Source organism: Scardinius erythrophthalmus (assembly GCF_964197995.2).
Source record: "Scardinius erythrophthalmus genome assembly, chromosome: 22".
NCBI classification, from domain to species: domain Eukaryota; kingdom Metazoa; phylum Chordata; class Actinopteri; order Cypriniformes; family Leuciscidae; genus Scardinius; species Scardinius erythrophthalmus.
This window is the reverse complement of record NC_138242.1, coordinates 23,999,720-24,025,265: the sequence shown is the minus strand read 5'-3', so window position 1 is coordinate 24,025,265 and position 25,546 is coordinate 23,999,720. Positions and strand designations below refer to the sequence as shown.

At 36.1% G+C, this 25,546-nt stretch overlaps 1 protein-coding gene across 1 annotated transcript in view; it reads right to left on the bottom strand.

Moving 5' to 3' along the window:
- Positions 1-15,937: 15,937 nt before the first annotated feature.
- The window catches only part of tmtopsb (teleost multiple tissue opsin b), a 43,600-nt gene continuing 33,991 nt past the window's right edge, over positions 15,938-25,546 (bottom strand). The window contains exon 4 of the mRNA XM_081352548.1: positions 15,938-16,753. Within this exon, the coding sequence (XP_081208674.1) occupies positions 16,478-16,753 (276 nt within the window). The 3' untranslated portion in view covers positions 15,938-16,477. The remainder of the gene's footprint in view (positions 16,754-25,546) is intronic.

Here is a 25,546-nt window from a genome sequence, read left to right as displayed (position 1 = left end):
TAAACCTGTGTCAAGGTAAAACTTTAAGTTTGTATAAGAGAGAATTGAATTTCACACATGGAGTGAACGAATCTGTATCCTCATACAGCAATATGAGTTGGAGAGACCGGGGATGGTTGTAACACGGGCCAGTTGTAACAATTCCAATCTGTCCAATCAGGAACTAGTTACAAATCACCTGATTCACTTCACACACGCTCAGTTTAGTCTTTAATCCACATGTGATTGAGTAGAACCCAGTGGCAAACACAGATGTTGAGTGGAAAAAACAATTTTGAGGTAAGAAAGTAACTTTTTTTTACTTTCTGCTTTGTAGTTCAACTCATCAAATTTAAATTATGTTTATTGAGTGTCTGTGTAGATATTGCTCATGCAAGTTGTTAGTGCTAATGTTTTGCCTGTTAGCTGTAAGGTGAGATAGTTCATGGCTACATGACTCTGGGTTAGTTGTAACAACAAGACTCGGTGTTATTGGTAACAACAATGAAACATTACAACCTAATCCTAACACCTTGAACACACACACTTTTTTTTGTCCTAATCATTATTTCATTATGTTACCACCCCAGTGGATATCATAATCTTACCTCAGGGTATGTTACAACTAACTCAGACTATGTGGTGAATTGTAACATTTCACTCCTTGTGTTTGAAACTAAACCATGCATTTTCTGTTTGTGTTGCAAAGATAATAGCTGTCATTTGATAGCAGACACTTGTAACTAGTTTGAATCACATTTTTTTTTAACTCACTGGCTTAAAAGTACTTCAAGATATAGACAGAAAGGTAAAAAATGTTACAACCATCCCTGGTCTCCCCTGTTACTCAAAATCCACCATATATGCTTGTTAACATAGGCCTACATGTTGTTTCACTCTCGTCATTGCAATTGCGTGAATTGCGACAATTGGCTACTTCAACTCACGTGAGCGTGCATGATGTTAAAAAGCAATCTATTTTTAAGCAGTGTTGGGCAAGCTACTTGGAAAACGTAGTGAGCTAAGCTAGCAGTTACTGTACATTAAATGTAGCTTCACTACGCTGAAAAGACCACCCTGGGAAATGTAGCTAAGCTACAGCAAAATGGTAAAAGTAGTTTACTACATCTAAGCAAATTATTATTTTTTTTTTGCATTTTTATATTGAACCAACTTCATCCCAAGTAAATGCTATCTCAGTGATCAATAAAACTGTCAGTCAAACAGATAGGCAGGCATAATTTGTCAGTTCAGTTGTTTATTCAACAACTGTTCCAAACCAATTTAGCAACAAAAAACAAAACCATAACTACCATATAACTATATAAAACTATAACAAAACCGATAGTGTGTGCATCTTTCCATTAAACGTACAGTATAGAATTGTTCGCCACTAGGGGTCGCTAACCTATTTACAATAACAAAGGCGTAGATTGATGACGCAACATTTGCTAAGAATTATGGATCTTGTTGTCAACGTCAAGCCGACCGATCTAACAATGTTTATGGATGACTGAATACATCGATGCTTTTATCATGACTGTGATATGAAGCAGTTCGGGATTGCTAAGAGACAGCTATCCAAGGCTACGCAGCTACGCGAGTCCCGCGGATATAAAAGGAATATGGACATTTCATTCTACCAAACTACACGCAGAATTACTACTCACAGGTCAGTTTATTAGACAAATTAAACTTGTGAGGTAACGCAGCGCTGTTTCACTTGGTCTAACATTACACTATCACACTAAACTGCATTTGAATGTGTTGAAATGTATGTGTTAGTTTGTCTGTATGAGACTAGCAGTAAGCTAGATCAACATTAAAATAACATACAGATCATATTCTGACATTTTATCATTGTTGAACTATAAAACATTGATTAGTTTTATGTAAATGTGCTCACCTGTTTAATAAAGTACATGTAGGAGCAGTCGAAGTCTCGGACGTGGAGCTCTCGTTTATATACTGTCTATGGGAGCTCTCGGCATCTCAAAAACACCGCGCTGATATTGATTCTCGTTTTAGTTCTCCTTTATTTATCCATAGTCTGCTTGCCATGGTCCATAATGTTTGAATGAAACAACAACAGTGTGCAAATAGACATTGCGAACTACAAAGTTGTCCATGTCTGTCGCCTTGGTTACTATCAGACGGCTCTGGTTCATAGCTCTGGTTGCCATGGCAGCACGAGCGGAAACCAGGGACAACGCGGATATGACGCCATTGGCGGCGACAAAACGGAAATAAAGAAACGGGACGTTTCTCGAATTAAATTACAAATTTCTCCTGGTTTGAAAGTTGTTGGAAACAGTCGGGATAATGTAAGTACACTAATAAAAAAAAAATATAACATAGATATAGTGATTTTTGCTATTTTTAAAGCAAAAAAGTTACATATTGTGCCTTTAAGTAAATTTCTCATGTGTCAGCCCAAGATTGGTACGTGATGTCACCATCCGGAGCAGAAGGTGGTGGCAATGCACCAAAAAGCTGGTTGTAGGGCCTTATGAAATCCGTTTTATTTTTTCCCACATTCCAAATTCAGTTTTTTGTTTAAATGTTTCTGTATTCTGTTTTTTTCCCGTTTTTAAATTTTTTTGGACTCCCATTTTAATGGTTAAATTAAATTTAAGTTATCAAAAAGCATGTCTAATTAACTAAAATCATTAAACTTATACAATTTAACAATAATTTATAACAAATTTTTTAGGGCACTGTGATTTTTTTTTGTTAAATTTTTAAAACCAAATTCTGTTTTCTTTTTTTTTAGTTTTATTGATTCCATTTTAATGGTTTAATTCAATTGTAATAACCAATGATTTAAAATGTAACGATTTAAGCAAAACCTTCAAAAGTTAAACCAACCTTTTATTTTGACGGGTTGCCGTGTAGACCTTTGAGTCTCTCTGTGTTTTATGATATGACGATAGTTTTTCTCAGATCAAGCTAAAATGCTGCTGAAGTGACTCTCATAGCGGCTGTGTAGTTCATGCATTCATGTCCTTGTGTGTGTGTGTGTGTGTGTGTGTGTGTGAGTGTGTGTCCTCAGTGTGTGTGGTAAATGAAACCGCGCGTTAGCGCCATTCATTGACAAACACACACAGAACATGCATGATTCCTATTTAAATAGTCTTTGTGCGGTTTAATATTCACAGACACTATAGTCTACATCGCGATTTTATGTTTTTTTAACCTACTTTTCATCCAAGATCTGACAAATTCCGTGAAATTCCGTGTTACAGTAGGTAAATTCCTTTTTTATGCCTGGATTCCGCGATTCCTTCCGTGTTTTCCTCATGGCGGGAATGAAATCATTTGGCCCCCTATGGTTGCCAACCGCCGTGAAACACGAAGAAGATGATTTGAGCTTGAGCGTTAGAAATGCTTGGGAAAATGTAGCTTGTGTGGACGCTACCACATCACTTGATAAAAAAAAAAGAAGAAGCTTGCTACTGAAAAGCTATTTGATTCTATTTGAACTTGTAGTTACCCCTCTTGACTTAATTAAAAATGTCAGTGTTAAATGTCAAACATATCTGCAGTTTCACAGTTTTCATCATATGTGAGCACATTGACAGTTGAGTTACTCAGGAAACTGTGCCCTAGTGATTGAACATTTCTGTTTTTTTCCCTTTGGAAAAGGTTACTGATGAACTCATGAACTTTAAAAAAATCATATATTACCACAAAATACCATGTAGGGACTTAACCACCATAGACATTGAGTTCCACCATGTAGGGTGGAAATGTGTGAATATTCAGATTAGCGGTCAACAAATAAAATTGAAGGTCAGTATACAAAAATGTCTAAGAGTGACCTTAACAAATATCATTGCACCACATCATATCATTTACAGTCAATGTCCTTTTAAGACTTAATTTATGAATTAGATTTTCCCCAATAAATAACTACTGAACTTGACAAGACCAATTATGAAATACAGATAAGGACTGTAAATGAATGCATATAAAATACAATAAAAGAAAAGAGCATAAAATAAAATAACTGCATAATATGTGGTACATATAGTACTGCGGGGACGTGTTTGTAGTACTGCTGGATGCAGTCGGACACACTCTGGCTGCATCCGAAATCGAATACTTCCCTACGATAACATGCAAAAAACAGTTCGCCAACAGAGTAGTATGTTCGAATACATAGTATTCAAAAAACTGTACGCAAAAAGTCCCCGGATGACGTAATATATCTGGCGAGATTCTGAAGTGCACATTCGATGGACACTTTACTATCCCATGAGGCCACAGGAGAGGATTTATGAATGGAGGTGAAGCGACATAACTGACGTTGGTTCTGTAGGTCACGTGATAATGAAAACATGGTGGATGTACGTGAGGATTACATTCATACTTCACACACATGTAACCCCTCAGGTCCCACTCTCCCCAGGCCTCAAACTCTGGTATCCGGCATGGTAGGTGGGTGCTCTAACAAGGAGGATAAAGACCGCAGTCTCTAGCATCAGTCGCTAAAGCGCGTCTTGAGATCAAGGGAGTAAGGTTTACTCACACAGCTCTTACTGGCTGGCCTCCGTTACACACATTCATACTATATAGAATTTTTTTTTTTTACCGGTTGCAAAGTAAGAAGCACCGTTGGTATCCCTGCGACGCAACTGATACTTGTATATGTTTGTACATGGCGGATGTTGTACGTCCAATTTCATTCAAACCACCCATATTCATACTAGAGCATTCTTTTTTCAAAAGTTGCAAAGCAAATTCAAATTCAAATGTAGTACCTACTCAGTATGTGATTTCGGACGCAGCGTTTGTCTTCAAGGTAGATTTTTTTGTTGATTATCGGTAACAGTGACAGAATTGCCATCACATTGTTTTCCTGCTTCTATCTAAGCTGTTCGCTGCGAGCGTGGCATGGATCCATTATCCTGACAAATCAAACCCATTTGACAGCCAGTAAATCACATAGATTGAGATTGTGTGTGAGTGACAGAGAACTTTGGAGAGGTTCTTCTCCATGCTTTTCTGTATTCAGAAGTCTGTTTAATCTACCCCACCTTTGAGGACATAAAATGAGCCAAAAGAACTCTTCAAAAGCCACAGTGTTTCTGCCGGGGTCCCTGAGGGCCTGACGGCCATTGGTAGTGTGAACGTGGAGCGTGAAGGGAGAGCTGCGTGTGAATTAATGAGGGGTCGACAGCGAGATCGCGCATACAGAGAGGCCCTGTAAGAGAGCGCTCGTCTCTGGATCTGCACTAGACAACGGCGTCCTTGAGAGCCGCTCAACAGTCAGCTCCCACCATTGCCATTTCCTTCTCCCCACTTGCTGTCTGTATGAATAAATCATGGGTTTGGACTGCAGAACACATTCACATATTATCAGTCTGTTGCACAGAGTTTGATGTGCTCCTTCATCTCCACCGCTTCAATTTCTTCTCCTGCCTATGGACATTCATCAGACATCGTCTCCGTTCTTTATTCACATGGCAGAGTATTTCATGGTCATTTCTGCTCATGCTTGACTAAACAACTTTTACTTTGCCTTACATATTTTCAGATTTTTCTTTGTTGCTGTGTGTTCACAAACATCCTGATGCCACCAACACAATCGCATGATAAAAAGTCATTATTTTACGAGGTGGCAATTTTGAATGAATTTCGTACAATGTGATTTGTATGGAAATGTAAGATCTTTTAGAAAAAACCGACCACCACAACCCATAAACCCAACCATCAGTGGGGAGTAAGCAGATCGTATGTGAACATAGAAATGAGATTGCATGAATTCATACGGATTAACCACCAATTTGCCAAAATGTAAAATAGTTACAAATTGCCACCCTAGTATGTTGGATGTCACTTTTAAAACTCATCTCTGGCCTCTGTGACTTCAGTGTTGTTCTCGTAAGTAAAACTAAAATTAGAAAAAATTATTTTCATTAACTGAAATAAAAATAAAACATTAGATGAAAGCCTGAAATAAAAAGTAGCTGAAGTACAAAGGCATGTTATTTTTTTTTATAAAACTTTACAATATGTTTCATTAGATAACTACTTTAGGTAACATGAATTAAGAATTAACAATAGGCCTACTTCTACAGCATTTATTAATAGTTGTTAATTTCAAAATTTACTAATGCATTATTAAAATCAAATGTTGTATTTGTTAACATTGGTTATCGCACTGTGAACTAACATGAACAAACAGTGAACAGATGGATTATAACATTAAAGATTAATAAATACTGTAACAAATGTATTGCTCACTGTTAGTTAATAGAAACTAATGTTTACAAATGAGACCTTATTGTAAAGTGTTACCAAAATATTAACACAAAAGTGCTTAATATTAAAATAACACTGGTGTACTTCTAGTTTAACTGTATCTAAGTTATAAATCTAATTGACATTACATACAGTATGTACTAATCCACATTATTTAATCTTTTAACCATCTGATGCATGACCAATAGATGATTTTTTTGAAGAAAAATAATAATCCATGTTAATCATAGCGTGATTCATCTAGATCACCATTTTACACAACATTGTAAAAATGCTACAGTGAAAAACATTTAATTGGTTAACAGAAAGTTTCCGTACTATATACGGTAAATAACTGTGATAGATCTAATATGTAATTTTACTGTAAAATACCGTTAAATTTACAGTTTTTGAAAGTGAAAAAGAACAACTCATTGTATAATTTACAGTGAAAAACCGTAAATTGACATTCCCACAATTCCCTGTGACACTTCACATTTGATCTATTTTTGTTAAAATAACTGTTTCTTCATAGTTTTCTTAGTTTGTTCTAATCAGTTATGTACATTAGGGGTTTATGTTACATTTAATGTTGTTAAATTAATGTTTATTGCATTTTTTAAATTTCACGTGTGTTATGATGGTGTTTAATGTTTGTGTGAATGACACTGTGCAGCTTCTATTATAATAGTACTATGTTTTTTGTGGAAGAGCTGCTTGTGATGAGCTTTGATTGATCATGTGACTTTCATCACTGCTGTGGTTGTTGATTATCAGTGTATTACAATGGTACAAAACAGAAATTAATACTTCAATAGGACGTTAAATTCACATTATTTCAGATAATGAATTACATTTTATTACTGTAAATTTTAAGTTAAGTCTGTAAAACCAATAACTTTGCTACCGTATTTTTGACAGTAAAGTACTGGCAACCGGTTGAATTTTTTACAGTGTAACATTAATTTAGCAACGCTGACAGTACCTCTGGAATATTTACCATTATCTTCTGTTGGTTCGAATAGATAACTCTCTCAAAATTCTTTTGGAAAAGAGAGAGGGGAACTGAGTGGGAATTACTATATGCTCTTGTTTTGAAGGATAATGAAACACTGATCTTTCTTTCTTTGTAATATAATAATTCACGCATCAGTTGATTAAATGAAAACAGTATTGTCAATTCACTTTTATTTAATAACAGTTCTCTGTAACTTGTGAGGAAAGGAAATTTCTCACATCTATAATTCACCATTTCAAGAAACAGCGCTGAAAACAAATTAGGTTCCTACATGTATAAAATCAGGGCATTCATATTTAAAACACAGTTACAGCTATGTAGTGTAATAAAAGCATAAATAAAAACACCTACATCTTTACTCTGAATCCTAAAAATGCAGTTTCATGAAAAGGCTTAAAATATCATGACTTTTACAGAATTTGCCTCAAGTATCCTTTCTAATAGTAGATTCTGTATAAAAAGGTAAACTTTATCAAAGTGAAAACATTCTTAAATAAAATATGTTAATGTTCAAACTAGCATGGCTATTTATAAAAAAAATAAAAAGCAATGCAGTGACTGAACTATTGTGCTCTCAATTTAGCAAATATGTCACAAATAAGATTAAACAGAAAATTCCCTCTGAGAAACAAATTAGCATCACAATGATCTTTTAATCATTTTTCTTTTCCCAACCTATTTTAATCATCTATTTGAATCACCGGTTTGTGTGATTAATGTAATTGAACTTTTTCATATCCTAGAGCCTAGCACACAATCACACACATGACATTTACACACTATAAAAGAACAGCAGCTAAGTAAAAATGGTGTGCTGACCCAGTTTGACTCGCAACGATTCAAACCTTTTCAAGTGAGGAACCTGAGGTCAAACATAATAGAGCCATTTAGGTGCAGTTTTGACTGTTCATTGGGAAATCTCTAAAGAGGTTGTGCTCTGATGCACAGGAAAGGCATTCGATGACAGAAATCTTTTACGGGAGCACTGCGCTCTGGGAGACTGCTTTGCAAATGGTCTGGAAAAGGGCACCAAAGGGCATTGAAGACAAGCGTGAATGTTCAAATCCTGGCAAGAGAGCTCTTTTTTTTCTAAATGTGGATAAATATTTAAACGTGTATATATACAGCGACCATTTTATAATATCACAACCATTTTATAATATACATGATGGAATTTATTTTATCCAGAGAACTGGCTGTACGGTGGAAAGCAAGGATGCACCCTAAATTAAAAATAAAACACCAAAAACCAAAATTAATCATCTTAAATGTTACAAGTGAATTTAGACATCACAACATTATGGTGTACATGTACCAATATCTGTAGATATACTGATGTTCTGATATTGGTACTAACATACTGTATTGTAAAATATATCTAAATTACGATATGCGCACATTGACAAATGCAAAAAGGTTAGTTCATGACTTCAAGGCTAGATTATTATAATACTCTACTGGGTGTTTGCCCCACACACTTAATAAACAAACTCCAGCTGGTCTAAAATGCATCGGCTAGAGTCCTTACTAGAACCAGGAATATGACCATATTAGCCCGGTTTTGTCAAAACTGCACTGGCTCCCTATTAAACATTGCATACTTTTTAAAATCTTGCTAATTACTTACAAAGCACTAAATAGTTTAGCACCCCAGTATTTGACCTAACGCATTATAGTCCTGCACGTCTATTGCGATCTTAAAATTATGGCCAGTTGATAATACCTAGAATATCAAAATTTACTGCAGTAGATCTTTTTCCTATTTAGCACCCAATCCCTGGAATAGTCTTCCTAGCCTTGTTCGGGAAGCAGACACACTATGTCAGTTTAAATCTAGACTAAAAACACATCTCTTTAACCTGGCATACACATAACACATTATCAATGTCTATTATTCAGATTAGTTTATTGATGAATGCCCTGCAGAGACCGTGTCTAGATGATCCCTTGTTAAGGCCTTGTCAACATCACAGATCCTCAGCAGAGACCACAAGAACCTGACTGGTCCTCCACACAGACCATATGGCCAGCTTCGGCTCCATAACAACGTGATGAATCAATCGTCAAGCAAAAGGAACTGGATGATTATTTGAATGCTACCGATCCCTATCTGAATTCTGATGCAGAATGAATCATAACGACACTGTTCTTTCATTGGCCAGAGGAGAACTGAGCCTGGATTCTCCCAAGGTTTTTTTCTCCATTCTGCTGATGGAGTTTGGGTTTCTTGCCACTGTCACCTCTGGCTTGCTTAGTTGGGGGCACTTAATATTCAACAATATTATTGATCTGATTATACTGACGCTGTTGTATGTGAACTGAGCAGGACGATGACATAATTTTTTTTGCAGAACTGCTTTATAGATAAAAATAACTAATTTAATAATTAATGATCTTTACAACGGAACTGAATCAACTCTGAATTGACTTCAGCTGAACAACAGCCGAAATGCATCATTTCCCTTTAAAACTGCTTTTAAACAATCTGTATTATATAATGCAATACTGCATATATATAAATAAAGGTGACTTGACTTGACTTGTGCATATCTGAAAAGTGTTCTTTGTATGACAGGCGGTTGTAGGGGATGGGTTGAAAAATGAGAGCTTGTTGATCACCTGAATAGGCATGTCAGAACAAATTTTGATTATGAAGATTAACATTATTCCCTTCAAATAGAGTGTACCGATTAATCATTCATGAGTAGAGTAGGAAGATAATTTAAGAAAGTAACTTTGACTTCATGTTGAATTCATACAGCTCTGTACTGCATTTCTGAGCTGCATTTCTGAAATTGTATTTTGGATAAGCACAGCCGTGTACAGCCTCCAATGGATGTGATTAATAGTGCACAGAAGCAGCATAAAATGTTTCCCTGCTATAGTGTTTCTTGCTTTCATGTGGCATTTGTACTTACTTGGTTAAACGTTCTGTTGGGTGAGCGCGTGTCTTTGTTGGCTGTGGCACGGTTGAGATAAGCGCTGGGCTGTGATGGGCTTACTGAGCTGCGGGGTGGTATGCCAGTGCGCCACAGCGGACGGCCCAGCATGCCAGTGCTGCTCCCTCCCGTACGCCTTACTGGAGCCAGTCACTGCGGGTCACTGGCGTCTAATCTGTCACTGAGGGCATCTGGCTCCTGCCGCAGAGAAGCACATCAGCAGATGGCTCTCTCTATTAACTGGCAGTAACAGAGAGAGACGAGAAGCAAAAACGAAGGGAGAGAGAGATTGGGTGGGCGGACGTCACAAATACAAAAAAGACAAAATATGGTGATTGCATCTGTGTATACCCGCATACAAAGCAAGCTGAAAGGACTATTTTTCTGAAGTGAGAGAAATGCATGCTTTTTATTTTTTTTAATCCATGCTCATTCATTTCAATATTTTCAATATTAATTAAATATTAAACAAATCAAACATAATTAATTTATAATAGTTAGCATGAACATGTTTTTTTAAAAATCATGAATTTTTACATCGTCACTTAATTTATTATTAATACCGTGACACACATGGAAGACACCAAATAATGTGCATTACATCTAGTTTCAAATTAAATTCTTTTATTCAATGTAATTTGTTGTTACCAAAAATACAGGTTAAACTCTAACTTGGGTGATCACAATTTAGAGTTTTGGCCTTGAGTGGCCAATCAAATTTTAGGAGACACTCCCCTGCAATAAAGGAATTTTCTGTATAAAAATGTTCCTCATATCTATTTAAAATTTGAATAAATCACATGCTTTTTCCTATGACAAACAAGCAGATCTATCACAGAAGTCGATGACATTGATGCTCTGCCAAAGCGACAGTGAAATGATTACGGTCAGGCCTGAGGGCTTTGGCGATAGTTCACAGTAAGTGAGTATTTTTCTGCACAGAAGGATAAGTGTGTATTGCTGAACATTAATCCATGGCTGTGGGAGATTTATTATGATGCCTTACAAGGTGAGAAGTTTATATTTGATTTAGCTGATAGTTGCTCTGTTATGTTCTGTGTTTATCTTATACCATCTGCTCCTCTGTTCAACTGTATTTAGATGCATATAATCAAAACCACAAGGACAGTTCACACAGCATGTCACTGCATGTGTTCTGCAGTGTACTTTATCTTAAACAAAACCAATATTATCTGATGTAATTGACATCAAACCTGGTGTAATGCATGTTGGTTAAAAGCATCCCCGTGTTCCTGGAAGAAACAAAATCAAATGGGTCAGAGTGAGTAAATGATGGGATTCTCTCATGCATGTGTGTATCTATTTTTTTTACATGTTTACTATACAGTATAATATATGTGTGTGCGCGCACTGTAGTAAACGTAAACAAATAGATACACCTAAGTTTATGGTTATATAATGTGTGTGTGTATATGTATATATACACACACACATAGCCATAAACTTATGTTAGATGCAATTATTCGCGATTGATGGATTTGACAGCACGTCCAATCAGGCTAATGGGTCCTTAACACAAGCTGATGATATTAACAGCAACTACTTGGCACAAGCTGTTCATGTCTCATCTGCAGCCAATGAGCTTGCTGCTCAACATTTAAATGGCTGATTAGCATTCACTATAGCACAGTTTGCAGCTCGCTTTTGAGAGTTCGTCTAAACCCTCCACCTTCCCCAGCTCCACCTATATAGATCTGCTACTATGGCTAATTGATATATGCTATTTGTGCAGCAGCAGTATGTCTTACATACTCACAGCACCGTATCGGCGTATGTATTGGCAGTAGCAAGTTCCTGTACTTGCTCTGCAGCAGCAATAATCAACAGCAGCAGCAGCAGCAGCAGCAGCAGCAGCAGCAGCGTAACAGATCTACTGTGCCAAGACCAAATACATTACCACTGTCATATCTATTACCATGCTTAAAATATTCAGAGTTGTCATGATAGAAATATATATATATATATAAGGCTATATAATATATATTATTATATAGAACATACGCTAACCAGTTACAATATCTAGAAATATTTTTCAATTATTATTATTAAAAATAAAAATAGTGTTGATAAACCCCTTCATGTCCTTGTTATTTATAAATCACCCACACACTATATGTGCACATACTTCCACACATAGTGACCAAGGTGTGTAAAATTGTGTGACCGGCCACTATGAAGTCCACACTGATGCAAGTGTGAAGTTAAAAATAATTGATAGAACTGTCAACAGCTCAGTCTTACAGTGTGAAGCCTGGAGACCCAACTTGACAAAGTTGTACAGACTCTGACTTACTTCCTTCTGACATTCACCCATCAAAACCACACATATACACACTCCCTGCATATACTAGCCTACAGTATATATTTATGAATGCATTATGTGAAACTATAAGTGAAAGCTCTTGCTGTTTAGCATACTTATTTGGAAATATATGCAGTTTGCATACCTGGAAATGACAGTATACTCACTTCATTTTTTTCTTACCCTGATATTAATTCTGCATATTTCATCTTTCTAATGCACCTGCTGCATCTGATGGCCCATCAACAACTATACTTTTTTCAAGCTGTGAGAACTCTTTCTGTCTTTCAGCATTTCTCTCTCCCTCACCGGCTCTCCACCACCTTGACTATTGATTCATTCTTCTCAGACTGGGATTTATCATACTATGGTGTGACTTTCCCATTTTCAAGTCTCAAATCAGATCCCAGTACATCACACTGTTATGACAGAAACTAAGAAAGCGGACATCTGTCACAAAGACAGATGACGCAGATGCTTTACCCTTTGCGTTTTGGTATGAAAGAATAGGAAACATTACTCATTTCACACAAGAGAGGGTATATGAGAAAATATCTGACAGCTCAGATCACCGTAAATTTCTTATACACAATAGCAAAGCAATCTGGAAATATCAATAGAGCACAAACTCTGAAATATGCTACTCTCTGTTGTACAAATGGTATTCAAAGCATGTTACAAATAAACAAAAATAGCAATTTCTATAAAAGCCACCAGAGCAGACAGATATTTTTATTATTAGCATTAGCATTTGTAACAGGAAAAATAAATCTGCTTTGGTAATATGTAATACAGACGGATGTTAGCACACACGCACACACACTTGTACAAACGAAATAGTGATCATCTGTCAAACATTTCAATGCTTTTAACGTGCAATCACAGCACAACAACAAAACAAACTTAATATTGGGGCATATAAAAAAATCTGCAATTCTCAATCTTATTTGGATTGCATTAAGCGAGCTAGAGGAAAATGGGCAAAACAAAACGGACTGTAACAAATTAATGTCCAAAAACTGCATTCACTGTGCTGTTCATTTGCATTTTTATGCATTTCAAAGTGCTGTTATCTTGCATTTCCATATGTATCCTGACACAACATATACAGTACAGCGTTGACGGCTTACAACATTCTTGCTTAATGTACAGAATTCAGTTTTGCACATCGTCAGCTTTGCACTGCTGTACCAGGACGGCAACTCATAAAAATGACTCGCATACAGCTTCATCTAGAAATGATCCTCAAAAATACTCACTAAAGTTTGTTTCATACAAATAACCTTCCAAAAACCCTACAAATAACCCTCAACATAAACACTGTTATCAAACTTTCGGATAAATGTCAGTTTGTTTCATAAATCCAACTCTTGTAAAAATGAATCCTGTGAAATGGCTCTCATCTGAATGCTTGTGTTTATGTTCTATGTTCTATAATCATATTTATTGTTTGATTGATGTTTCTGGGTAATCCTCCATTACTATATAAGTGATAATTGGATTTGTAATCATTTTAAAAATAAAAAAATGTACCGTACTGTTCAAAAGTTTGTGGTTGGTAAATGTTTTAAAATGTTTTTTGAAAGAAGTCTCTTATGCTCACCATGGCTACATTTATTTGAAAACACAGTAAAAACAGTAATATTGTAAAATACAATTATTAAATTATTACAATTTAAAATAACTATTTAAATGTATTCATGTGATGCAAAGATGAATTTTCAGCATCATTACTCCAGTATTCAGTGTCACATGATCCTCCAGAAATCATATATGCTGCTATCTAAATGTCTTAACTGTCACTTTTGATCTATTTAATGCATCCTTGAAAAATTAAAGTATAAATTACTCGCCTCAAACTTTCGAACAGTAGTGTAAAATTAGACACTGATTTCTTTTACGTTACAGTTTTTAGTGTGACCTTAACAAGAAAGTATACTGAATACAAGTACAAATGAAACTGATCAGTAAAAACTTGATACCAAAACACGTACAGTAAGAAATACTTTGAAGAAGTCGTAAAAAAATATCTACATCTTTCAAATCTGCTTCAGAGTTCAAAATCTTAGCTACATGTGATTTATTTCTCTTATAACATTTCTCTTGTCCGATTGTGAATGTTGCTGCATTTGTAAATGCAGATCAGCTGATTAGAACAGTCATATCCCCACTTGGGACCCCATAGGCCAATCCCATTCAAATCTTCAAACAGGAGTCAACAGCTTGCTCATTGCTGAGAAGCCTGTCCCTTTAATGCTAAACTAATTTAAATATATATTACAAAACATATGAATGCTAATGAAAACATATGAAATGCTCTAAATGATTAATAAGTTGTTACCAGTTTCTGTTGCATGTTTTAGCTTCAAGGCATCGCTTTACAATACATTATGGTTTATGAAAGTTTTTTGGCATTTAATTATTATTCTTGTGTAAACAGAACGATGAAGACATTTCATGGGATGGGCGCTTGCAGCCAATTTCACATAACATGCCAAGGAAATTGTGAATTTAAAATGAATGAATTGTGAATTTAAAATAGACAGAGTGCTAAAATAAAACTTCAGAGCGTACATATAAATATTTATTTATAAAAGTGTATTTCATGTAGTCTATTGCATTTTAATTTTAAAGGGGTCATGTATGATACATTTTTAACACTTTTCCCTGAAGTCCATTAATAATGATAGTCAAGGTTTCTTATACCTAAGTGTTGTCTAACATTTTGAGGATTATCATAAAGCAAATTCAGTTTGAAGGAATAGTTCACCAAAAAATGAAAATTCTGTCATCATTTACTCACCTTTATGTCGTTCATTTGTGTTCCGAAGATGAAGAAAAGCCTTAGTGGTTTGGAACGACATGAGGGTAAGTAAATGATAAAAAAAAAAGCATTTTGGATGAACTATCCCTTTAATTGAGCTGCGTGAACTGACTGATTCAATCAGGGTTAAGTTTCATTAAACTTAAAGTCTATTGACAATTGACCATTTTTTAAAATGGAATATTGCAATATTAAATGATTTATCTGTGCACATAACTATTATTATTTTGTTTTTAATTCATGTGCTCATGTAATCTTTAATTAAAATATCTCAACATCTCTTCTCTTCTCTGGTGACGTGGTTGCGGGCGTGAGGACGGGATAACCAACGCTATCTCACGACCAATTAGTACGAATTCGTACGAATGATAAAAAGTTGGCTAATTCGTACTAATTCGTACGAATCTCCTATCGCAACCTCCATTTCATGGTGTCTTTAAACACGCAACAATAAAAATGAATTATTGATGTGTAAATGTGGACATGTGTTAAATGTATTTGGAATTTTAATAGTAGAACTGCTTCAGAATGTTCAAGATGTAACAGATGCTCTTTTTGGACTGAGGAGGAAGTTATGAGACTCTATTTAAAAAAAATCAAGAAAAATTATATGACCCCTTTTAATTTCAGCAACATATATCCTTTAACAAACAGAGCATCATGTGCTTACTGTACTTGTACATTTCCACATGATGAGCAGAATTACAAGAGTAAGAAAAGTATCTCTTTAAACAATCTGTGCTAGTCTTGTTGTCCAACAACTGGTAGTGAAAGCATCATTGTCAAAGTAAAATATCAGAAACAAACAGGCTCATCAGTTTCACCTCACCAAAATCTGATAGCACATTTACATCCTGGACTGAAGAAACATCAACTAAATTAACAATTAGATCCATGTGCATGTCCATGTACACATTTCCTACTTGTTCTAGAGAAGTCATCCCTTTCTTCAGCTCTTCACTAAATATCCATTCTTAGTTTTGTTCCCCCAGAAAGATACATGCAACATGATTGTCAGTGAGGGGCATGTCCTAGTTCCATATTCCAAGACACGCCCACTTATCAATTCTCTTCTTTTTACCCAATCCGTGACCTCCGTCACCTGTGATTCCACTGTATTAGTGTTGGTTTGGCCTGACCGTATGAGCTCAACCATTGTAATAGGCCACAAGTGAGACAACAGGTCTGTTGGTGCGCTGGCCCGCAGCAGAAGAGGGTTTCTCACCCTCTGAGGAACTTTTCTGCCCCCCGCTGTTTGGGGCACAGATAGTAGGATGGCCAGCCGAGGCCACCGCGAAGGTCACATTCTGGCCATTGGCGCGTCGCACTGTCCTGAGAGTTTTGGTGACTTTGGAGGAGTTTCTAAAGCTGGAGCCTCTCTCTGGGGTGGTGCACATGACGAGCGCATGGAAACATCTGCAAAACTGAAATACAAAGATTGAGAGAGCAGGGATTAAATTTCTACACCTTAAAGGGATAGCTCTCACAAAATGTTTTTTTTTACTCACCCTCATGTCATTCCAAACCTGGATTTTCTTTCTTCTGTGGAAACACAAAAGAAGATATTTTGGAAAATGCCTGTTCACACTAAGAATGATTACTTTTTTAGCATCCACACCAAAGGACAATAACATTCTGTTATTAAAATAATAGTTTTCTTTATAGTTATTGTCCTTGGTGAGAACAGGCATTAAGTGTTTTTTGTCCATATAATAAAAGTCCAATGTTATTTGGACCCCAATGACTTTCATTCTATGAGCAAAAACCACTGAAATTCTCTTTAAATTCTCTTCTTTTGTGATCTTAAAACTAATTAGCCTATAGTTCTCATTATAGTTGTTGTCCTTGGAGTGAACTGGCCTTTAGTTGTTTTGTTTTTTGTCCATACACTGAAAATCAGCGGAGTCCATTTTGTTTTGGACCCTAGTGACGTTTATTGTATGGGCAAAAACTACTGAAGCTTTCTTTAAAATATCTTCTTTTGTGATCCACAGAAGAATGTCAAACAGGTTTGGAACAACACGAGTTTCCTCTTTAACGCCGCCTTCACACTGGCAGTTGAAATCAGCTCCGATACGGCAGCAAAACGACCGGAAGTCATTCATTTCCTATGGAGATTCGCAGACCGCATGCGAATGGGTCCGAAGACTCCGAACCAGGTGCAAACGAGTGCGGTGCGAAAAAAATCGTGTCCGTTGGCCATCCGGATGCGTTCAAAAAATTGAACTCTTGCGAAAGGCTACGGACGATTTCTATCCGAAAATCCCAACGGAAGTTAGCGTTGCTATGGTACTGATAAACAAACCTGGATTCTTAACTTTTAATAAAATAAATAGTGATTTTATAACGATTAGTTGTCATGTCATTTTTTTTATTTCATGATGTTTTAACATTATTAGGGCAGTTAATACAATTAAATAATTCAATATTTAAATATACTCATTTCCGAGGCTTCCGACGCTTTTCACCGTTGTGTACGACGTCTGCTGGGGGGACGTATTGCGTATTACGTATTGCGTATTACGGAGCTGATTTCAACTGCCAGTGTTAAGGCGGCGTAAGAGAAGGAAATTCACATCAAAAGACAAACAAGACAATGCCTGAATGTTCACTTGATTGCACAACTCGGCTCATTTCAGCCGTTCTCTGCTGGATTTGCAACTGTACAGACAGCAGGAATAATAAAATAGCAACATGGGAATCATCAGCCCTGTAATAACAGCTGATGCTATGTCTCCAATGTGGACAGGGTTGTTTGCAAATTGAAAGCTCTTAAATTCATTAACAGAGGCAGGACCTCTCGGCAGGAGTAGCCTATAGGCAGTGATTATCTGAGGATGATAGAGATGCCTGATTTAAGGTGCCAATCCCTCGCTGAGCATCTTGTATATACCTCTACATTCCCCTGCACGCGGATCACAAACTCAGAAGAAACAGCCTGCAGGCTTTGACCATCAGGTCACCATAGATGGAAGCAAAGCTAGCTCTGTGTTCTTACGCTGCACTTTTCATTATAGATAAAGGTTTATTGTAATTAATCATACCAGTCTGCAAAGGTCTCAGAGGAGAAAAACGCATTTCCAAGGGAAGGTGTTCTGTCGACATGTGTGAGAGAGATTTACCACATCCTCACAAAACAACCTTCACCAAATTGACAAATTCAGCCAAAACCTTGAAGAGGTTTTATGAATACTAAAATGCAGAGGTGCAAGTATTGGTCGCAAAGGTTCAGCAATTCCATTTCTATAACAGAAACACTCATTTTAACCTTAAAACAATGACAAAGCAAAATATTTTGCTCCAAGAACACCCATTTACAGCAGAATAAAATAAGGAAATGTTTGTGTGGCCGTGGCCATTGTGTGGATTGCATGCAAGTGTCGAGTAGATGAATGGCTAGTCATGAATTGTTCCCTCAGAAGGAGAGTGGAACTAATCCGCCCTTTAAAATCCTCCTTGTTTCTGGAACGGTGGCTTTTGAAAAACATTGAAAAACTGGGATTAAAAAATCGAATTTCAACCTGGAAATAAACAAAATGTAAGACGTTTGACAAACACAGAAACATTGTGACAAAATAAACAAGACAAAAAATGTAATTGTGAAGAATTTCCATATATATTTTTGACCAATTATTGTAAATACTTTTTTTGACCCATAGAAATCATCTTGTAAAATAAACCTTTTTCTGCAGTTTAAAGTAACATAATCCACAAAACACAGAGCGAGATTTCACCCCTTGAGAAAACGTAGTGTACTTAGTATACGTCCATGTTCACTGTATACTTATAGTCTACTACATTTCCTCAGAAGATGCAGAACCGTCATGTTTTGTCAGTTTAGTCTCTTTGTATGTTATACACTTGGAACATTGCTGTATTAAAACATAAATGCCTTTTTGACTCTCAATAATCAGTGCCTTTGAAACACAATGACAACACAAAGAGATAGTCAGAGACAGACCTCTGCAGGGGGTTAGATTTGGGTCAAAGGGTCACGGTTAATGGCAGACTGCAGATACACACTTTTCCCAAGACATCTGACTTCAGTGAGCCTGTTAATGGCCATTCAGTGTTCTGTTAGTGCTGATGGAAAGCAATCATGCATGACCCTGACACTCACTGATAGTCCTTCCAAAACACTCTTCATGCCTCCACCAGAAATCCACAGCTAGTCCAAACATACATGTCCTTAATATTTTCTACAGACATGGATGACCTATAATGCAATGAATCTGAAAATTGGTCATGTTGCTGTCAGCCGTTGCAGGTGTGCAGCTTTTTTTTTTGGGAAAACGAGCAGGTGAGGAATGTGATGAGACTAAGGTGGGGGGAACGAGTCTATAAATGGATTCAGATCCACACACTCATTACAGGAGCTGGCAGGAGGTCTGGTGAACCCTGCAGAGATGACAAAGGTGGCTTTGCATCTGGACATGCTGTAAGACAGTTAGCACAACTATCTGGCTGGGTGTTTCAAACGGAATCAGATTTAGCGCATATGGCACATTGATTTTACATGGCCATAAACTGAATTTACAAGGATTAGATGACATTAATTTTGTTAATTAGTGTGTGCAATTTTTGTTCATAAGTAATGTCCTTGGTTAAAAACAAATTATGCCCCATTGCCAGCATTTGTGGCAAAATGTTGATTACCAGAGGAAATACTTGTGACTCTTCCTATAGTTATAGTAAGGCATCTACAATGAAAATACATGGGGCTGTTAGAGCGGATGGATCTCAACGTCAGAATAGTGATTTGCGTCATTTGATCCAACCCAGGATAACGAATCCCTGCCAGAGGATTGAGAGAGCCAGGGAAGAGGAGAATCAAGACGAAGTGATGATAATAAAAAGAGCAGTTTATTGATTAATCTTAATGCCCATAATGTTTCAATGCTCAGACTTCATCTGACTAGTACAAATTTGTACTAGTCAAAAAGTGTTATTATACCACAGCAAAAACAATGAAAATTAATGCTTCGTAACATCGTCCTGTAAGGGTAAAAACCTTGAAATGGAAACATTATCTCTTACTCACGAAAACAAATATCTCTTGAAACCATACAATCACACAATTAAATAGCAAGCATTAGGAAACATTGCAAGAGCAACAAAATAAGTAAAAAAAAAGTAAAATAATAAGTAATATAAAAATATAACATGACAAATGAATAATAAAACTACACAGATGATTAATGACTATAAAATTAAATCACATAAAAAAAAGAGATGTATGGTTGCTCTCTCAAAGAACACACGCACGCACGCACGCACGCACGCACACACACACACACACACACAGCTATTGAGAAGCCTTAGATCATTCAGGGCCAGGCAGTAACTATTGAAAAAACAACTGTTTATGTCCATGAGTATAGTATAGCCACAAAACTTAAAAACTATAAATGTTAGCATATAGAGTTCAATATTACAGCTTAATTTTCATGATACTATAAAATCTGCTAATCCTAGTAACTTGCGTTATTACGTATTAACACAGATGCACGTAGATAAACTGCTTAACACAGATATTACGTTAGTGAATAACTACTGTAAAACCCAACAAGTTAACTCAACTCAAACCAATTGAGGAAACTGATTGCGGCAAACCACTTAAGTTTAAAAATAAATACATATGAGTATTGTGAACTCTTACTCATATGTATTTATTTTTAAACTTAAATGGTTTGCCGCAATCAATTTCCTCAATCGGTTTGAGTTGAGTTAACTTGTTGGGTTTTACAGCTCACAAAAATGATTTAGACATATTTACAGCTCAAATAATAAACATTTTGGATGAATTAATGTAAATGCACAGACAAGTTGCAAATTTTGGATGACGGCAGTGTTTGCTTTAATTATTCAATAGAGCTTAACTTGTAGGCAAAACACAGAAAACTCCTTTAAGGATGTAGTCAAAGACAAAAAAAAAACAAAAAAACAAAAAAAAAACCCAAAAGATTCAGAACTTTGTTAGGTTGTCAGTATCATTGGAGCTACTACACTCTTATTAGGAGCTAAAAGCTTATAAAGTCAGCCTAAATATCTGATAAATAAACTAGCAAGTGATGGAGGACATGTAGAACTTTGTGAATGACCGGCCTTCACATTTTTCAGACATCAGCAGAGCTTGCAATAACACCTTTACCTGTACTTTATGTTCCCCATGATCTGATAATCTGATAATTCCAAGCGTGAAAGTTCAAACTGAAGTGTGAGAAAAAAAAATGTCTTTGCAATTTTCCTTTTACTTGACTTAAGCAGTTCTTTCTCACCTCTGACAGATAATGAGCAATAATTTCTGTGTATACTCATGCTGGATAAGTGCATGTTCTTTTGGCCGGGGTAGCCGGGTACAATCCGGATCAAAGAGGAGTGCTGGGTAGCAGACTTTTGAGCAGATGATGGTCTGGAAAGGAGATGATTGGCTCTCTGTGGGGTGCTGAGAAGCTTGGGAGAGAAGGACAGTACTTTCTCGCCAATTATGCTACACCTGATCACAGGTGGTCCGGAATAACTGATCCCAGTGCATGGATGAACTGCCTGTCTCTCTGGAAAGCTCTTACTTCGGAAGTGGGCAGTTTTGTTTGTCTCTTGCATAGTGTGCAATAATAGGTCTATTTGCAGTCACTTTTACAGCAAAATAAAAAATAAATTCACTTTTTTTTATTTTTTTTTGTCTTGTTTTGCTGTAAAACCATCAAATTATCATAAAAATATACTCTTACCAGAGAAAAAAAAAGTTGTAAGACATTTTTTTTTATTTTTTTTGGCCAATTGGGTTTCTTGTTTTAAGCATAAACCTCACTAATTTTTGTTATATTTATTAAAACAATGAAATATGTAAGACATTTTTTATTTTTTTGCCAGTTGGGTTTCTTGTTTTAAGCATAAACCTCACTAATTTTTGTTATATTTATAAAAACAATGAAATATAAGTAAGTAAATAAGTAATTAAGTAAGCAAGCAGGTAAATAAATCTAGAAACTCTAGAGGGCGCAGGCTAATAGGCCCTTTACATGCAATCTGCATGCAATCACATCATTACTGCATGGCACAAGCTGATTGGCCTCTGCTGATCCTGCAGCCAATGAGATTGCTTGCTTAACATTTAAATGGTCTGGTAGTTCTGTAAGCTAGTCCTGCAACGAGCTACAGTCAAGAGTTCCTCTAAAACCCTCCTGCTCCCCCAGCTCCACCTGTCTAGATCTGCAACGGGATTTTAAAGCCCAAAAAAATGCATCTGTACATCATAATAAATAATCTATATGGCTCCAGGGGGTTAATAAAGGCCTTCTGAAGCGAAGCGATGGGTTTTTGTAAGAAAAATATCCCCTTTATTAGCAATACGATACTCTTACGTCATCGCGTCAGGGGTTACTCTTGCCACAAGAGGCGCGATGTATGATGTAGGATGTCGGAGTATCGTATATCTAATAAAGTTTTAAATGGATATTTTTCTTACAAAAACCCAACCCAACCCTTCTGCCGGAAGCTTGTTATTATAGCTAATAAAGTTTTCCACGCATCGCTTCAGAAGGCCTTTATTAACCCCCTGGAGACGTAAGGATTACTTTTATGATGGATGGGTGAATTTTTTTGGCCTTCGAAATCTCACTCCCATTCACTCCCATTATAAAGTGTGGAAGAGCCAGGATATTTTTAAATATATCTCAGATTGTGTTAGTCTGAAAGAAGATAGTCATATACTCCTAAGATAGCTTGAGGGTGAGTCAATCATGGGATAATTTTCATTTTTGGGTGAACTTTCCCTTTAAGGAAGTTTTCAATGGAAGCCAAGACGAAAATATTGAGAAAATTACTTATTTGCAGTGCATTTTACATGTGTGTGTGATTCTTATAGCCAATTAATGAACAAGGGAGTTTTTTCAGCGCACTGATGCTTCCCTATAAGCACACATTGTGCTCTTAATAAGGGAGAAAATGTGAAATGTGACAGAAAAATCTTTGTGTCCCAGCAGTAAATGCAATTACCACACAGCATGACAGCTCCTGAACCAGGGCGGTATAACAGTACAGTTATTTACTCACGGGCTCAGGGACTTTGCAGCTCTCTCACACTCCAAAACTCACTCTTTTTCCATTCTCTTCCATTTTCTGCTGTCTTTCAATCTCCGGTGGTCATATCGACACATGCCGAGTAGATACTTGAATCTGTACAGCACTTTAAGTCTTCAACTCGCCTCAACTCACAGTTTCCATGGTTACGGGCTGGGAGGAATTGAAGACTGAAAATGACATACAGGTGACTGGTGTCTCCTCCGACAGTCAAAACTAGTTTCTCCAAGTCTTCATCTCCGGTCTTATCACAAGCAATTGTTTGGAGCAGAAGCCATACAGAAGAGATAATACAAAATCTTATGTACACAAGTTCAGCAATAACAATAAAATGTGCATCTTGTATTTGATCATATAAGAAGTGCTTCTTTGAATGAAAAGTTTCTTTGAGAACTTTCTACTACTTTCGCTGAACATACTCGGATTCAATCCTTGATCACAAACTAGAGCATTGAAAGATTATATTTACTATAATGGTTTGTACATTTTTCCAAAGACTATTTGCTGTTTAATTTTTTGTCCAGCCATAAACTAGAATGAAAATTCAAATGGAATACAAACCAGCCATCAAAGCTGCATTGAATGGATTTGAACAGCTTTACAGGAGAATGCACACTGTAAAATATAATCCAAAGATAAAGTAAATAACACTGGAAAAAAAAAGTTTTTAGTAATGCATCTAAAAGCAGCTTTTCTATTACAATATATTCAGATTTTCTGAGATACATGGCAGATTAGTTGGATTAATACATTTTTTTTAGCTCAAATACGATTATATAAAAAAAGAAAGAAATTGGTTTTATGATTCAGTCTCATTTTCCCTCTTTCCAGCATTCACTGCAGCTCGAATAATCAATATGGTTGCATTTTTTGGCTTTTTGCCAGTTTAATTCACATCATTGTTGTTTGCTTTATCATGTGTAGTAACACATGATCATGTTCATGAGAATCCATATGGTTTTTCAATAATTTAAGCCAAGCCCTTTGCTCTCCATAACATGTACGTTACTTAAAGAAATGAACAGTATTGAACAATTAAAAACCATGTAAATAAAGGGAAAAGTCTGCATAGAACTCTTTGCAAGCTGATTCACCCAATTATGCCATCATTTACTCACCTTCATGCCATTCCAAACCTGTATGACTGACTTTCTTCTGTGCAACTCAAAAGAAGATATTTTAAAGAATGTTGGTAATCAAACAGACTTCCATTTTATGGACAAAAACACAGGCATTTCTCAAAATATATATATTTTTTTGTGCCACAGAATAAAGAAAGCCATAGAGGTTTGTAATGACATAAAGATGAGTAAATGGACAGATTTTTCATTTTTGGGTGAACTATCCTTTTAATAAATCTCAATATACAATTTCAGTTTGTGGAAACATGACCTTTTAAGTTCATTTAGTACATTTTCATAAAATAAGTAGATCATTTCAATTGATAAAAAACTGAAAACTTTTGCCTTCAGTTTTTTGCCCTCAAATACAGCTAATTCAGTGCAGAGTAGGAGAGGAAAAAGATGAGCAGAAAGAGAGATTAGAAGTTATAAGCAGAATACAATTCAAAACCAGTAAAAAAATAAAAAAAATAAAAAAATAATCCTTGTTCAGTTTTGTCCCCAATGAAAAACTGAACCTTAGAACCTGATATTAATATTACAGCTTAATGAAATTTTCAAATGGTACAGTTTAAATCGGCCTTTTATGACAGCCTTGTAATTTTTCAATACCCATAAAAGGTTATAATTTAATCTATAATGACTTGTCTAGAGGAACTAAGTGGACTTTAATTTTATGGAGCTATAGTTTAACTTTAGCAACCCAGACATTCATACAATTTTGCCTTCTCATTCCCCCCCCCCCCCCGAAAAGTAAGTTCTCAGGCAAAACACAGTTCCTATATTTCACATTCAAAGGCGGTTTGGACTTGGACAAAGAATGACTTTAACTAAGTTTGTGTGATTTGTGCTGTTAAATTCATACTAAAATGAGGTGTTGATCATGTTCTTTTGGGAATGACACCCAAACTGAAAACCCTCAACTCAAGTGATCCTGCTGTCAGTGTGTTATTATACAGAAAAACTGTTAAAGACTAAATAGCATGAGCTTATTACAATACACAGTAGCATCAA